Source organism: Xiphophorus maculatus, chromosome 19 (genome assembly GCF_002775205.1).
Source record: "Xiphophorus maculatus strain JP 163 A chromosome 19, X_maculatus-5.0-male, whole genome shotgun sequence".
Taxonomy (NCBI): Eukaryota; Metazoa; Chordata; class Actinopteri; order Cyprinodontiformes; family Poeciliidae; genus Xiphophorus; species Xiphophorus maculatus.
In genome coordinates this window covers 24,535,973-24,553,687 of record NC_036461.1, presented here as the reverse complement: position 1 = coordinate 24,553,687, position 17,715 = coordinate 24,535,973, and the positions used below count along the sequence as shown (strand labels likewise).

Genomic DNA, 17,715 nt, shown 5'->3' with positions numbered 1-17,715 from the left:
AATTTCTGAGCTTGTGCCTTTTAGATCCGACAGCTTGACGCCACGATCCTCTCGCTGAGCAAACAGAAACAGCAGAGCCATTCCTCCTTCCTGAAGGCCTTGGAACAGGAGAACGTCTTCCTGAAACAGCAGCTGGAAGCAAAAGCCGAGCTGCCACGGGTGAAAATCCGACTCCTTTCTCTGCTCATAAAGCATTCTGATAAAGCAGCAGTTTCCTGATGTCCATTAAATATGTTTCAGGGCTGCGACGCTGAGCAAAGCCACGCAGACCTGGACAGTCTTCTGCAAGAAAACGAGTCACTCAAGACACAGATGGCTCGAATGTCAACACACATGATGGAGGTAAACTTTTAACTGCACACTTAGGAGTTTTGTCCTTGAAATGTATAATTAGGACTTAAAATAAACCCTCCAATTTTTTTCATACCACTTCTGTTTTCCGATTTTAATCTTTGTTTTTATTTTTTTTTTTTTTTGCTCGCTTTCCTTTTTCCAAGAAAATACCAGAAAATATTTTCAAAAAGTGACTTTTGTTTCATTCATCCCTTATGTGAGTTGTACAACGGAGTATTAGGGAGTTGGTTTGTTTAATTGGGAGAATGTAGTCATAAATATTAAGTGGAAAAGTTGCAATTTTACCAGAAAAAACCATCTAAAAATTATAAGAAAAATGTTTTAATAAGGAAAAAACTTCGTTATCAGGATCTGACATGACCAGCTCAGTTTGTGTAAATATTTCGTCAAAATACACATTTGTTTCAAAGTCCTGCTACTGATAATAATGTCATCCTGATGTGTTAGAAGATTTTGTTTTTTTATGGCATTTCTATTAAGCATTATGTGTAAAACTTATACCAAAGTATAACTTCACAAGATTCTCAATATTCCTCATTATAATTTATTTTATTTTTTGTGTTAGCCTTCTTAAAAAAATTACGATTAAAATTACTACTGGTAATTTTATGACTTTTTTCTTGAAATATTATGACTTTAGCCTGGTAATGTAAAAGAAAATCTCATCCTGGCCTTAATATTCTTCCGTAGAGTTAACCTAAAAGTCCAAATAAATAAGAGTAAAACTTGCTTGTCAAACAAAATGGCGGCCCTGGGCGTGCTGACGTCACTCTGAACTATGGAAACCCAGGAGCGCGTTGGTGAAAAGCAAATCCAGATTTCCCAAAAACAAAATCTTCAACCCTTTGTACAATGCTTGAAAAGTTTGTACATGCAGATTGTTCAGGATTTCTTTCTTTGAAAATACTTTCATAAATGTTTTCTTCTTGGTTTTAGGAGTTACTCTACTATATTATTCTTTTTTGCTTTCAGTCGTTTCACGCGCAGTACGGCGGACATCTTCCTCCATCGCCTCAGAGGGGGCCGAGGGGACAGCAGCGTGGTGACGACCCAAACAACATGCAGGTAAAGCAAAATTAAAACTTAGAATCATGTCCAAAAGTCTTGATTATACGCTGCGGTAACAAAAACATGAAGACCTTCTGCTTCCATCTACTTTGCAGCAAATGTAGAGCTAACTAAACTAGACGGTTTAGCACCACCGCATCGTTGTTCAGTAAATAATGCATTACTTTCATCCTCTTTCATTTTCTATCTCTCTGTTTTTACTTTTTGTCACTGGTTATTTGTAAACTTGCTCTGCCAAAGGTGAACCTGTACACCGCGTCTTACTGTTGTTCCTCTGTTGTCATGGGATACGGTGACAGTCGAAGCTGTGTTCAATTCATTGAGGTCGCTCACTTCAGCTGCTTAAAAATTATGCTAATGTTTTATAAAAAAAAATTACAGACACTAACATTGCCGCCAAATGTTCTGGAAATGTTTTAATGACTGAGCAAAGGTCGCCCAGGGTGATGATAGTTTTTCTAGAATTTTGTTGGAAGCTTTGTATTTAAAAACAAAAAACAGTTTTATAAAAAAATCACACAAACCCCTTGGAGGTTTTTCCTCAATAAATTACTTCCCAGTCTTTTATAGCTTCTAACAAGTTTCCCCTCATCCATTTTCTTATCATTTGTAACGATGCTTCCTGGAAAAAGCGCCCCCACAGCATGATGCTGCCTCCACCACCAGACGCGGTGTGTCTGCATTGCTTTTTTTTTTTTTACATTTCAGACTCATCAGTGCAGTCAACAACCAGGAAATACTTTGAAGTTTGCGATTGCAGTTTGAAAAAAAAAATGTGAATAAGCCCAAAGGGTGTGGATACTTTTGCCACACGTCACATATATCCGTTTTAAAAGATGGCTGAAAACGCAATAATTTTCTAAAAGTGTAATTTTTCAAACATCTGAGCTGAGTGATTTCTGTTCAGTTTTGGCTTTTTCCATTGTACGTTTTTTCTTTTAGCTTAAATGCTGGGTTCTCTGTGTTCTTTTTTTTTATTATTATTATTTTTTTTATTTGTTGCTGCCGTCACACACATCACTGTCCCAGCATCTGTCTCTTCTCATGCCACGCATGTAGTGTTTACTTTCTGGGTTTGGTGTCGAGTCCATTCAGACTGTATGTGTCACAAAACTCACTGTCCTTATTTAAGTTTCCATCTCTGGGCTGAAGTAGTTGAGCTACGGTGATCATCTGGGTGTGGTCCAGGATTCTATTTTTTATTTTTGTTGTTGTTGTTTCTGCCAAGCTAATAACATTAGATTTATGACTCTGTTCATCTATGTTCAGATAATATAACTATGAACGTTTTGGCAGTGCCTTGCAGAAGTATTTATCTGTTTGCAGAAGTAATACAATTCAGAATAAATAAATACTCTGTGAGGCACTTTATAACTGTGGAAATCAAGATCCAATGCCATAATTACTAGAATTATTGTTGTTTTTCATAGTTTCATGGATTTTCTTTCTGTTTTTCTAGTTCTAGTTGATAGAATAGATTTATAGTTAACACATCTGACTAGCAGACCTAAAAAATACAAACTTGTAGTGTGTGTGTGTACCAGGTTTTCATATCCTTATGGGAACCTATTTCTACAATGTGGGGTTATGGGGACATTGTCTTGGTTCCCGTGAGGGAAATTGTTGTTTTTGGGCTAGTGGTTAGGTATGTGATGGTTAGGGTTAGAAGTATGATAAGGGTTAGGCTGTAGAAATTATTGGAAGTCAATGTGAAGTCCCCACAAGTGATGAAAACACGACTGTGTGTGAGTGTGTATGTTGAGGATTGGAGGAGAGGGTAGACCTCTGGTGAAGTGTTCCTGCCTTTTCTCTTCAGGGGGCGCCGCCGGAGCAACGGGCCGCTCACGCAGACAGCTGCAGGCGGATCGGTGGATTGTGACAGTCGCTGCTTCCCCCGTGCTCGACTTCTTTAACACTTCTCCTCTCTTCTGACATATTTGAAATCAGAGCGTTAAATGTGATGCCCACCGCTCTCCCACATCCTGAACAAATGTGCCTGACTGAAAAGGCACAAAGGTGCGGTTGTGTTTCTCTGCTGCTAGGGGGCAGGAACGAGCCAAGAGGGATCCTGCCGGGGTATTTTTATTTTAATTTTATTAGTAGTATTTTTTTTTTTTTTTACAAAGCAACATGGATTTACAACAATGACACTGAAAGCTATGTTTACCAAACATATTTTAGAAAATGTGACTTTTACTGTATGTACAGTTGACAGATATTGACTGTTATAGTTTACTAAATTGGGTTGATTACAGGGAGTTTTGATGCTGTATGTTTCATTAGAGCCCTTTTACTGTTCATAATAAATGTGACAGGGCATTTAAATCATCAGAGGCTAAGTTTTATGGATATTTGTCTTAATGTTATGGAGAAAAGTTACGCTTTAGGTGCATTTTGTTCCCTCTGAGACTCTTCATTTAATCGCGCGACATGTCACTGTATGGCGTAAGACTCCTGGTGTTTTGTTTTCTTTCTGTTTAAGCTAGAAATGTTAACGTGTCACGATAAATGTAGCTAAATATGTTCTGGACCTGTTTTTGTTGCTGCTGCGCAACCAAAGTGAAGTTTTTCTGTCACATGTTTATTTCACTTCCTATTTTTCTGGTATTTATCTTTAATTGGTGTGCCATTATTGCCATATTTATTTTTTGAGTTGTCACTTGTTCTTTTCCTCCACGTTGTATGGGTTTTTTTTTTGGTTATTTATCTTATCTTAAGTTTTATTTATACATTAAATTATTACATTTTTTTGTAGGCATATGTGAAATTATTTTAAGCCTATTTAATTTTAATTTATTTTTAAGGAATCACTTTTAGAATTGTACCGAAAATCATTCTCTGCAAAAATCAGTTGGAAAATAAAGCAACCATGTCTCAAAAAAAAAAAAAAAAAGCCAAATGTCTGCATGTTGTTTTCTTCTTCTAGTCTCACGTCTTTATTTATCACAACTTAAAAGAAAATAAATTTAAAAAATCACATTTTGCTGCGTCCGCATTTTCTTGACTATATTTCTGTCCGTCTTCTCACCAGGATGAACGAGAGAGGAAGATGAAGAAGATGGAGGAACGCATGAGGGAAATCGAACTTTCACTCCATAACGTCAAGCTGCTGCTAAAGGAGAAGGTGACTCAGCTGAAGGACCAGGTATGTTATGATCATTCTTAAAAAGTGACTTAACATACCGGTAAAATAAACTTTTATAAGCTAAAATTAAGAAGGCGGAAAGATAGATGAATAAATTCTAGTGAGGTCCTTTGTAGATACTTGTGAAAATGTTGGGGGTTTTTTCAGTAACTGAAACTTAAAAGTCAAAGTCAGTTTCATTAATGAGATATTAAAGATTGTTTTTCAGGCTTAATACAAATTCAAACCACCGTACTTTTTATATATATATATATAGGTATACATATATACCTATATATATATATATATAAAGTGTCTCCATCAGAATCCACAACTTTTTATTTTTTTAAGTAAAATCTCCTGATTTAAGAACTCACATTCTCTAGTTGGAGAAAACCGATTTACTGTAGGTTATCAGTTTCCTCCCGTCTCATTGAACACATGGATAGCTTCATATTGTTTTTTCAAAACATTCAATTCAACATGGAAAAAAATATATACAGCGGTTTGAAAATGAATATGCAAGTCAGATTGGAAATGTGAATTTGTTTAAAGAAAACCGTCACAAAAAGGTGCTTTTAATCTTGAATTTCTAGATGAGTCAAACAGGAAGTGCTTTTATTTTCCAACAGACCTGACTTATCAGCTGTTAATCTAGTATTAAAAGTGTTACCTCCCCTTTTAATTTCAGAGGATTTCTTACATTAAAATCATGCGGTAAAACAATTTTTTTCCATAAATTTAAACCGGAAACATTTTCAAAGGTATGCTTACAATACAAAATAGTGAGGGACAGTGACTAAATGTTGCCTTCAAAGTACCTTTATTTTGAAGAACCACAACTGTCCTGTTTTATTAGCTTAGTAGTGAGAATAAGAACTTAAAGGACTGTTTATTTATTATGTATTTCAACTCAGTGACATTTAACATAGTTCAGATGGGAATGATGATGCCCAGGCTACAACAAACTTGAACAGCTTATTTTGAAGCAGACTCAGAAGAGTCTTGATGTTCTATTAGAAATTGTATTTAAATATATGTAATGTTTTACTTGTGAGAAGCATTTACACCATATTAATATTAATATGTTCTACTTGCACTTTATTTGAAAGTTTGACTGGCATAGAAAATAGTTTTTGGGGGATTTTTTTTCTACCAATTAATCCGTGTCCACCTACTTTCCAAGCAGAAAATCTTTTAACATGCGACTGATAAATATTTCCTTTCTCCGACTCTTGTAGCTGCACAGGAACGGCAAAGCAGACGTGCTGATTAAGGACATGTACGTGGAGAACTCTCAGCTGATCGAGGCTCTGGAAATAACGCAGCAGCGGCAGAAGATTGCCGAGAAGAAGAACTACCTGCTGGAAGAGAAGATCTCCAGCCTCAACAAGATTGTGCGGGACCTAAACCCATCGCCGCTACCGTACAACTACAAATGCCCGTAACGCGTCTCTGGAAACACGCGGAACGTTTGAAGGAGTTGGTCGTGCCAACTTTAAGTATGCAAACTGTATGTTTGCGAACTACAGGGACACTTGTGCAACGGATCCAGACAGATGCAGGACAATTGGAGGGCTCAGACGTATGTAAACGTCGCTGCTAAATATGCAGGATCTCTATTTGTTTTATTCTTAACGGCGGCAGGTTGACAGACTTGACCTTGTGATGAACCAAATACGAGGTCAAACGGTTGGCTAGTCATTTATTTCGTAGCAATTTATCATTTTAAAACAATTTCTAAGCTGAAAAGTTAACTACAAATAGGAAAATGATCCCACCTTGGCACACTCTGTACTATCTCTGTCCAAAGAGAAAAGCAATATTGTTGTAAAAGTTTGTAAAATCTTCAAATGTCTGTCTGTGTTGGTCCTGTAGACATAATGTTAAGAACGAACGGGAAGTAAAATCATGGACAGAATCATCAGTTTTGTAATGCTGACAATGTTTTTGCTTTTTATTTAACACTACTTGAAACTATGTGGACTATAAAAGTCTCGTGTGGCAATACTTAACTTTTATTTAATTATAATTGATGAAAAAAATGCTATAATCTGTTGCAATATGTAAAGTTGCCATCATGAATGTTTTTGAGCTGAAATGGTCTGTTACACAAATGCAAATAAAGTGTATTGTATAGCATTCTGATAGTTTGTGGTCATTTTCTTCCTTATTCAAAATACGATTCTCATTTATCTTCTGCTGTTTAACATTCAATTATTGAGGTAACTGGAATTTGAATGAAATAGTGCTTTCTCCACCACTATATCCTGTAAAAGCTTCGCACCTGGTCAAACTCTTTATTAAAAAATACTTTTTGACTATTGTCAACTTAAAAATAAGCCCCACAACTGGATCAAGTAGGTATTGTGGTGTATTGAAGGAGTATTACAACTTGAACTTTCCCACATTTTTATGCTTCAATCACAAAATTATTATTTTTATTTGGATTTCATGATAAAGCAACACACTGGTGGTGCAAAACTGTGAAAGGAAAAGTAGATATGGTGTCATTTTTTTTAAAAATTGAAAAAGGATGTATTATTCATCCTCCTTTGTCCATCTGCATTATTTATTTTACTTTTAAGATTATTTATAAATAAATGTTTTCTTTCTACTTTAGTTATGCCCTACTTTGTTTTGGTCCGTCCATGCGCCACACACATCAACACGGCATCTAGTTGTGCTCAAACCGTCCTGCAGGGGGCGTGTGACCAGGTTGGAGGACCAGCGCTGGGACTGGATAGTCGCTCCCAGTGGCTACAGTTAGCCGGCTAGCTGCTGCTAGCTGTTGGACCAGCTGAAAATGTCTCCTTTCTGCCAGTTGTTAACGGAGCGGAGGACGGTAGCAGCGTCGGAGGATTGTGCCATGACTTCCCAGTGTCTTGTCGACGACGTCCCCAAGCTTTAAGTTATGCTCTCACGAAAGAAAAGTAAAAACGAAGCGTCAAAACCAGCCGAGGTACACGGGAAATATGTGAAGAAGGAAACGTCTCCGCTCCTCAGAAGTAAGCGCAACAAGTAGTCCGAGCGCAGGTTAGCTCGCTAGCTAACGTTAACTAGTGCCTGGCTGTACCCAGCTAATGCAAACCAACACACTGAAGTGAGAGTATGGAAAGTTAACCACATCATTATGGTTTATAAACTGCTTTGCAATGTAATGTATACTGTGTGTTTATCCAGCTAGGATGCTAACAAAGTAGTCCGGTGCTAACTGAGAAGCTCATTGACTTTATGTTATGAAAGAGGATAACAACTCTGACGATAACTGCTGTAAATTAAATACACCGGATCTTTTATTTGCTTTAGCAACATTGAGATAAGTTATCTCTTTTTTTTTTACTACTCCTTAACTAAAGCTAAGGTCCTTCGAAATGTAAAAGCCTAAGTGTTGTATTTAGATGCCTAATTAGCATCTGTTGATAAAACAGAAGAGTTTCAATGAGGGCTTAGAAATACTGCCAGAGTAAGACATCACAAAAAAGCTTATTCTATCAGTGTTTTTTAATTAATGTGTTGTGGTTTTTAACTTTAGGTTTAAAGTAATCTTTTAATTGGCCAACATTTTTCTTCTAACTGCAAGAAGTTAGTTTGGGATGCCAGAGTTCTAGGGGTTCTGTGTAAAATGTTAAATATATCATGGTGACGGCAAAAGAGTCCATTGGATTTTATTGCAAAAGATGAATGATTCGGCAATTTAAGAAGCATGCTGTTTCTGTGGTGTCTTCAGTTCATTCTCTAATAAAATGTTCTTTTTTTGACACTCCAGGGATCTGCCCACCAATTTCTAAAATAAAGATATAGTTTTTGGACTATAGTCTCCGGACATTATGGAGCTTGACCTTTGTTAATGTCTTGCAGATCTTATGCCCTCATTCATCCGCCATGGACCCACTATTCCCAGACGAACAGAGGGGCCCCCGCCGGAGATGGCGCCCTCTTCCTACTCTGTGGCGACCAGCAGGGAGTCGGTTGTGTCCCGTAACAAGAGCGTCCTCCGCGCACCCGTGCAGAGGCCGCCACACGAAGTGGCCCGCAGAGAGAGCCACCGCATGTCAGCGCCGCCATACCTGCCTCGCAGTCTGGGAGACCTGTCCCACGAGTACCGCGGCTCAACGCAATCCTTCCTCACCGATGTGAGCCCCATGTCGGAGAATGGAGATGCAGCCAGGTATTACTACCCAGCTGAACCCTATTATGAAAACCAGCAGCAGTGTCAGCCCAGGAGAATGCAGGAGCACTTCCCTGAGGACTATAGATACTATGAACACAATGAACACAACTTCCAAAGACTTCCTCACCAACACCCCTCCCCAGCGCCAAGCCGAGCCCCCTCAGGTAACAGGAAATGCTTTCTAAAAGTCATAAACTAAAGTGATGTTTTTCAAGATGTTACAAAGGCTACAGATTTTTTTAATTTGGAAGTCTTATTTGAGACTCAAATGAGTTTTTAATGGCAGGTTTTGTGGATTGAAATCAAACCTTTCAAGTCTGAGGATTAATCAGATTAACAGTTAATCAACTTGCAATAAATTCTCAGTGATTTAATCAAAAGTTAAAAATTGTTCTGATCGATTAACTGATATTGTCCGCTTAGATCTTTTTTTTAGTCTGGTAGTTTGGCTTCCATCCAGAAGAGGGCACCACTGGCTGTCCTTAAGTGGAACCAGTTGATACAAAAACAAAGATGGCAGGGCCGTAACAGAACAGGAAAGAGAAACTGTTCAAACAGAGATGAGTTTGGGATGAAAAAGGTACTTTTCGCTGTTCTTTTTGAAATATGAACACTTATATGAACGCTCATTCAGCTGAACTGCACAGAGTAGCGTCAGCGTCATGAAAGAATAATCGATGTGCTAAGATAACAGAAAAGTGGAAGGGATAACAAAGAAAAATTGTGACATGATGGGGGAGAAAAACATGACGGTACTTCAGTGTGAACATCTGTTTGTTCAGGACGGATTGAACGTTTCACAAATGCATCTTTTATTTTTCTGTTCAGCAACCTAAAAGGCTCCTGTTTTGTTATATTTTATTAATAATGCCAGAAATCCACAATTTTCTGTTACAGCTGTCACAAAATAATGTCAAAATTTAATGAAGTATTATTCAAATTTAGTTTATTATAAAAAATGTGACCTTTATGTTATTGAACGACTGTCAGCCCTCTTTTTTAAGAGCTTTTTAAGAAAACGGCTGCGATCAAAGCTCAATCAACTTTCAATAAACTCATTGATCAATGACTTGCCTCCCTACCTGCTACTTACATTGAGACTTAACACTCGGTTTAGTCAAATTAACCTCTCTGATGTGCTCTGTTTTAAATATTACTGATGGTTTTTGAACCACAAATAGATGACTGGAATACAAGCCACTGGTTTTCAATCCAAAGGAGTCATTTTAGTTCATGTTTTCAACCAGGTTCAATCTTGTCATATGAAAGCTCCGCACTGTAAACACTAGTATGTTGCGAGTGTAAATTTACCCCCTGAGAGTAAAATTGTATGCAGCTTGCAGGAATTTTCCACATCTCCTCAAGCAGAAACCCTTTTATTATGTGGCCGTCTTGTTGATGCGACCCGCCTTTTGCGTATCGTGCAGCTCTTTTTGAAGTGAAGTCAAACAAGTGTTGGAGTCTCTGCATTTAGGGGGGGAATTCTTTCCATTTGCCAATAACTTTCTGGTGCCAAACTAGTAATTTTACAGTCAGAAACCTCCGTCTTAAATAGCTCCCATGCACTGATCTCTGTGTAGCTGCATGTCATCCTGATGCGGATGTCGTAAAAATGAATGTGTGTGTCAGAAGAAAGAGCAGTGTCATTCTCAGCCTTTTTGCTTTTTGTGTCACTCTAAAATAAGCTGCTGTCATCTTGACTTGACACTAATCTGTAAGGTATTCTTGCACATTGTCTCGATCATGTAGCGTTTAACATTTACTCATTGTTCAAATTTTAGACTGCCAGCTAACTTCCTTTCATCTCATTTTTGTCCTCGTCTCCCTCCTGCTCAGGATGTCAGATGATGATAATAATTAGTTAGCAAAATATTTGTGGCATGGAAGGCAGGGTGTTACTTAACCAGAAGTGCAGCTACACTGAAGGTGACTATTTTCATTTTGTTCCAGTATTATGAAAAGGAAAAAACAAAACATTGTTTCAGTATAAGATCAGCTCTTAGGTGTCTGCCGCTAACAGATTTAGCCAGTCATAAATTCTCTTTAAGAACTGGGAAATGAGAAGATATAAGAAACATATTTAGTCCAGCTTTGGTGCCATTAGTCAAAATTGACGTCACAATGTGTGAGAACCTCATTTCTGTAAAAACTGTGTTTTGCTAAATTATTTGGACTTGCCATTTTAAACCATCTTTAGCATCTTCCGTTAGCATGTAGCTCAGTTACCTCGTCCGATTAAAGCAGTGGTCTCGCTGTACTTTGTTCAGGCTTCGTGTTATCTGCTGAAAGTCTCCATCTTTTTGCAGCACTCGTGTGTGTGTGTGTGTGTGTGTGTGTGTGTGTGTGTGTGTGTGTGTGTGCGTGTGTGTGTGTGTGTGTGTGTGTGTGTGATGCATTCACTGATCGGAAAAAGAGCTGAATATCGAGTTCAGGAGCATAACAGTCTCCTATTCCTCACACTTTCTTATCCTATCTTACTAAATAAATGTCCATGAGTCTTTTTATTGCATACCAAATTGCTATTTAGTAGTAGCAATTTGATATATTTGGCAGCTCTAATCACATCTCAACCATTATTTACTACTACTTTCTGATTTCACATGGAAATAATAATTATATATCCTTATTTTAATTATTATATTTTTTATTTTAGGCTCCAGTAACTTTTGATTTATTCATGACGAGACACAAAAGAGAGGGTCAAGAGAGAAATAACATGTAGCAACAGAGTTACAGAATATGACCAGAACCTAAAGCCAAACCTGCCGCACCAATCAGGATTTTACTGGGCGATACCAGTTTCTGGTTTTCCTCTAGTTTTGGCCCACCATGTTCAATTTTCGCCAATTTTTATGTTGTTTTTTTGTTGTTGTTGTTTTCCAAACAACTTACAACTCATACAAATTAATTAGTGGGAACTTTGTTTTAGGTCAGCAATGCAACAAATAGCAATCATGACAGCAAAAAGACCTCCAGGTTTGTTGATAGAAAAATTAAGTCATTACAAATTGCTAAACAATGATCCGGTTTTGTGATATTTAATGAACACTTGAAGCAGCAATGTTATGAGTATTCCAAGCAATCAAATAGCAATGACACCTCCAGCTGTTATAAAAAGGCTGTATTTATCAAACATTATTACTAAAAAGAAATTTGACTGCACCATTTAACGCCCTGAAAGTCACCTTCAGGAAGTCATCACAGCATTTTCCCCGTTAAGCGGTTTAGAAATGTTCTTCGAAACGTTTCACTGAGAAGTGGTTCGTGTGATTTGAGGATTGGGCATACTGGTTTAAGTAGTGGTTTAAAAATAATAGGGAAACATCCATCAGGTGATTCTTCTTATTGCGGGGCAACAGAAGGAGTAGAACATGTGTTGATTTATTGTAGGAAATATATAAAAGAGAGGAAAGAATTGGAAAGGGTAATGGGGAGTTCAGTAACTATGGCTAATTTACAAGGGAAGCATCAGTCACATGATATTATTCAAGCACTTATTAAATATTTAAAAGATACAAAATTAGCTGAGAGGATTTAGTATGTGTGTGAGTGTATAAGTATATGTATAATTTAGTTATTTTAAGATTTGAAGATAGATAGGAAAAAATGCATTTCTGAATTATGTCTCTGTCCAGTTGATGGCGGTAATGCACAAAGATTGTAAACTGCCAGAAAACGCAATAGAAGAAGAAGAAGTAGTTAATGTGAAGAGCTCAGCAGCTGCGCAGTTCCACCAGGTGTTTCCTAATTGCTCCTAGACTGAAGGTGACGGAAGGAGCTGAGTGGAAAAGGTGCTTGGTGAAAGCAAGCGTTTAGGCAACCCCCAATGGAGAGCTCAAAGTATTCTGCAAACATGCCTGGAAGATACCAAGAAACGGGTATGTTTTTGATTAGGGAGTAACCTAATCAATCATGTTATAAGTAACATTATAACATGATATAAAGCTAACAAAAATCAATTTAGATAATACTGCCTCTTTAAAAAAAATCTAATTTGATTTCCCCTTCTGACTGCCAGGACAATGTAAGGAGCCAAAAAATTGATTTTGAAGTTGATTTATGCATCAACAGTCAATTACTATAAAACTTGTATGTGAATTTATAACAAAAAGTCTTCATGCATCAGAATTACAGTGGCCAGAATATTCTCCTTCAATTTTTGTTCTCGCATTTTATGGTGTTATAACTACAAACTTGAATGTATTTTATTGGGAGTTCATGCAATGGACCAAAACACAACGGAAGATTGATATCTCGGGTGTGAAAGTGTTAAACTATTTTTCTTGCATGCCACAAGTCTGATTTTTATGGAACAGCGACATTGTTGAGGTAAAATTAAAATGTACAGGTTGCCTCAGACGATGAACGGGACAAACATGTGGTAGTTCTGGTCACATTTTATTTGTAAAAGAAAAATTCATGTTTCATTTTTTTCCGATTCACATTTTCCCACTACTTTGTGTTTCTCTTATCGAATGTTTGTAGTCTTTGCATAGCTGTGACCCTGCGTAGTGGGTCTTTATCTCAAGAAGAAAAAAAAAACTAAAGTATGATGATGAGGTGAAGAAAGAGGACTACGAGTACGCTTCTTTGGCACGAAAGCACATTCCATTCCTTCACTCAGCGGCTGGCAGAGAGCTCCAGCTCTGTTGCCCTGCTGCTGTCATTCTCATGCAGAATTTATCCAACTTTAGCTCCCATTTTCCAGAATTTTTCAGCTCCTCTCCTGCTCGCTCTCCAGTTCCAAAGTCTTGACACTCGTCAGCGCAGCTGGCGGCTAATAAAAGTAGCTTTTAGGAAGCTGGCAGCTTGCAGAAAGTGTTGGGGAGGTTTAGCATTTTGTTCTTGTGCGCGTCTGGCTGGTGTTGGAGAGTCTACTGACTTCCTGTCCAAACTTAAAACGCTCCCATTTTCTTCTATTCCTCAAACATTCACAGTTGGAGGATTTGTCACACCAGTCAAAATGATTTACAACTCTGCCCACGTTCAGTTTTACTTTCCAACTGCATTCATCTTGCGTTTAGCAGCGATTCTCAGCCCTTTTGTCTTACCCTGCTGTATGTTCAGTCGCCCCATTAGATGACCTTATCAGCAACGGCACATTCCTCTCCTTTAAATGACACTTTCCCACACACGTCAGGAAGACATTTTTAAAAATCTTCTTTTTCCCAGAAGTGCCGTTAGCCGACAGCTGCTGTGCTGCACATTTGCTTGGACGTCTCTGCTGCTTCAGCCAAAAATGTTTGTTTTCCTCAGGCATAGGTCGAATACAGGCCAAGTCTCTGGGGAACCTCTCCAGCCTGACCGGTGATGACTCCCTCCTTCCGGCCGGCTGGACCGTTGACTGGACCATCGGCGGCAGGAAGTACTACATCGACCACAACACCAACACTACACACTGGAGCCACCCTCTAGAGAGGGAGGGGCTCCCTGTGGGCTGGGAGAAAGTGCAGTCCGCTGAGTTTGGGGTCTATTATATGGATCACATTAACGAAAGAGCACAGTATCGACATCCATGTGCCCCAAGGTATTCCTATAGTGACATATTTCCATCTACTGTGGCCATTTATGTTGCCTTTTTTGTAAATCATTAAGTTCTATCTATGTAGCTTTTCTCTTTAGGTAGTTAGAAAACACTTAAGTTAGTTTGGAACCTAAATCTGTAATAAATTTTAGTATTTTGAGTTGTTGCAATTATTTTTGATAACTTTTAGGCCCCTTTGTTATTTCAAGACATTAAGAACATGGTGGCAGTTGAGATGTTTTTCTTGATTTGTCAAATGTTTTTCAAAAATGATTTTTTTTGCCTCAAATGTCACAACCTTATAAGATCCAAAACCAAAACTACTCCTAGAAAAGGTGGGCGGCAACAAGTGGTTTGTTCCTCAGACGCTCTTTTTGAACTTGTAAGGCCACATTAAGTTAACACCACCTTACATAGAGGGTGTATAAGATTTTTTGTCTATTTTTCCAACAAATGAACAACATATATTTTCCAAACCATCAAGTCTGAAGTGCGTTCAAGAATCAAACCACCTGTAGCCACCCATGGCCTTTTCTTGGAATATTTTGGGGGTTTTGGATCTTTCATTTACTTAATTGCCCCTTATTTACAAAACCATAGTAAGCTGATATCATAAATTTACCGTTCATGACAAGACGATTGTTTTCAGTGTGCCTCGCTACGATCAGCCGCCGCCGCTGCCTCCTGCGACCTATCAGCCAGAAAGAAACCAGCCGGTGCTGGTGCCGGCTAACCCGTACCACACGGCTGAGATCCCAGACTGGCTGCAGGTGTACGCCCGCGCACCCCTCAAGTGAGTACAGACTGTGGAGTTAGCAGGCAGGTCCCCAACTTGTCTTATTGTATTCACAACTTACATACTGGTTGAAGTTCATGGCGGTAATTGTTCTTTATCTGGACGCCTGTTTAGGTTGCTATAGTGAACCAGGCCCCAATTTTTTGTTGTGATTAGCTTATTTGCACTAAATTAAAACAAAAATGTAAAAAAAAACAAAACAATTTTTGTCTAAAATTGAGAATAATCAGAAATTATTTTTGTCTTTTATCGTAACAGGGTGTGTGAATCCTTAAAAAGTCTATTAATTAGAAAAAGTTGCCCTTACATTAGTGTCAATTTTAAGTTGATTTAAGGTCAACTTTAATCAAATTTGCCTTGAATTTAATCACGGTTTTAAAATTTCATAGTGGCAGGAGTATTTAATCAGGTATTCTATGTGGTTTATTTTTTCTCTTTTCTGTCAGGCAAATGTTTGAGTTGCATGCAGACAAATCAATTAAATTCTGTGACTTGCTAGCTGCTAATGTACCTTTTAAAGCTAGATAACATATTTGCACTAAAGTAAAACACAAACTTACACTTTATTAAAACGCAAATATATTTTAAATAAGAGATTTTTTAGTTATCTAGTTACCTTTTTGCGTCTCATGAACAAGTGTACATTTATCAGCAGTTTGCTAGAAAACATTTGTCTTTGCCATTGGTTCACTTCTGTTGCCATATGATGCTACATTTATCGTGTTTAAAAAAAAATCTTACCACTACTGCTCTATAGAATATACGCTTTTCTTTTGTACGTTTGTCATTATTCCTGGTCTTAAATTTCATTCATAGTGGTCTTAAAAAGTTCTTAAAAATGTTTGATTTGTGCTGGTGAGACCTGCAGAAACCCTGAGCAAATTGTCATATTCACACTGTCAAATTTGCACCCCTTCCTGTGCTCATAACAAACCATCTATACTAAAACTTTTTAACACTTTATTCCTTTCCCCCTCTCTTCTCTTCAGGTACGACCACATCTTGAAGTGGGAGCTGTTCCAGCTGGCCGACCTGGACACGTACCAGGGCATGCTGAAGCTGCTGTTCATGAAGGAGCTGGAGCAAATCGTCAAGTTGTACGAGGTGTACCGGCAGGAACTGCTGTCGGAGCTGGAGGCCCGCAAACAGCGGCAGCAGTGGTACGGCCAGCAGCCCAACAAGAACTACGCCGGGAACATGTGACGGCGGTTCTGACGCGCGCCGAGGAACGCCTTCGCTGGGGTCGCGACAGTTTGGGGAGCGGTCCGTATTTTGCCTTCGACATCGAGATTGACTCGTAAAATGCTTCTTTACCAAAAAAAAAACAAAAAAACATCCGTGCCTTTTTGCTCGATCCAAATATATATAAATATATCAGCCAAGAAGTCGAAACACTTCGTGACAGAGAGGAGTAAGAGGGAGAATCAGCTCAAGTGATGCTCACTTTATGAACGACTGGGAAAGAAAAGCACTTGAATGAAGACGTCGCCGGTGGACGCTGCTTGTTGTGACGTTTGGAACCACCAACCTGAGACGTGAATGATATTGCAATTTTTTCTTTCTTTTTTTTTTTTTCATTTAGGACTGAGAAGCACTAAGTCTGAAAGTCTGGGAATTTGCTGCGAAGCATCACAAAACTGTGCCTTTAATAAAATCAAATGCATCATCTTTCCAGTTTTTGCTCATATCATGCAGACATCATCTAATCCGTCTTCTTTTTTTTTTTCTGCAAAAAAACGACCGGCAGCTTCTTTTATTTAAGCACTTTCTTTTTTTCCCTTTTGCTTTGTAACCATCATAAACTAAAGTAAATAAAAATATGCATTGCTCTTGTTTTCTGATGTTCTGTACACTAAAGACAATCCAAAGGTTTGTGCGATTTATGGAACTTTGTGAAGCACAATTGATGCCGTCAATCAGCTGACATGACGTTAGTACAATTTGGGAATATTCATGTTTTTCTGTGTTTAATAAAACAAAAATAAGCTACTTGACATTTTACCATATCCTCTCTAAATGACAAAGTTAAATGCTCCTCTCTGGCAAACTTTAACTGCTGTGAATCTTATTTGTTTTTGGAATGGATGTTTTGGGTGACTTTAGGGCAAGTTCCCTCCCTCGTGTTTTGGGATGCTCAGAAATTTTATATGCACTTAAGACGACTGCTTGACGTAAAGAAAAATAACTAAATGAATTTTTAGTAAACTCAGTAAAGATCTCACCTGTTCACAAGTGTCGATATATTTTTCCCAGCGCAGACTGCTAAACTGTGCAACTTTGATCCATTTTAAGAGCAAGAATTTGATGCCCAGGTTTAAGTCTGTTAAATGGATTTTCTCACTTTACATTCAGGCTCACATACATTCTTGCACTTCTGGTGTTTAAAATTCCTCAGCAGGTTGCAGAAATATAATTTTGTAGCCTTCAACAAGCTGCTGGTGGGATGTTTGACCACTCTCTTTAGTTGGTTTTCTGAGACAAAGGCAACTTTTAAACACAGTCCGCAGATTTTCAGTTGTGTTTAAGTCATGGCCGTTGTAGAAACGTAATGTTGGGCTGCTTTACCTTTTCCAAAATCAGTTTTGGTTCACCCAACTGCCTCATTTGACTCGTCCAGTATGCAGAAGTGTCTTTAAAGGGTGTCATTTTTTGGTGTGCTACACTTGGATTTGGAA

General features: G+C 38.2%; 2 protein-coding genes across 5 annotated transcripts in view; both read left to right on the top strand.

The window, feature by feature from the left end:
- The window catches only part of nin (ninein), a 28,106-nt gene extending 21,432 nt beyond the window's left edge, over positions 1–6,674 (top strand). For all 4 annotated transcript variants that reach the window (XM_023353243.1, XM_023353244.1, XM_023353242.1 and 1 more), the window contains 5 exons: positions 25–159; positions 241–342; positions 1,327–1,419; positions 4,454–4,567; positions 5,788–6,674. In XM_023353243.1, coding sequence (XP_023209011.1) covers positions 25–159; positions 241–342; positions 1,327–1,419; positions 4,454–4,567; positions 5,788–5,994 — 651 coding nt within the window. In that variant the 3' untranslated portion in view covers positions 5,995–6,674. The remainder of the gene's footprint in view (positions 1–24; positions 160–240; positions 343–1,326; positions 1,420–4,453; positions 4,568–5,787) is intronic.
- A 606-nt stretch (positions 6,675–7,280) lies between these two features.
- sav1 (salvador family WW domain containing protein 1) lies at positions 7,281–17,267 on the top strand. Its single transcript, XM_005799263.2, has 5 exons — positions 7,281–7,554; positions 8,408–8,884; positions 13,977–14,247; positions 14,894–15,037; positions 16,030–17,267. Exons 1-5 carry the CDS (start codon positions 7,461–7,463, stop codon positions 16,241–16,243), a joined length of 1,200 nt encoding a protein of 399 aa, XP_005799320.1. The 5' UTR covers positions 7,281–7,460; the 3' UTR covers positions 16,244–17,267.
- The last annotated feature ends 448 nt before the right edge of the window (positions 17,268–17,715 follow it).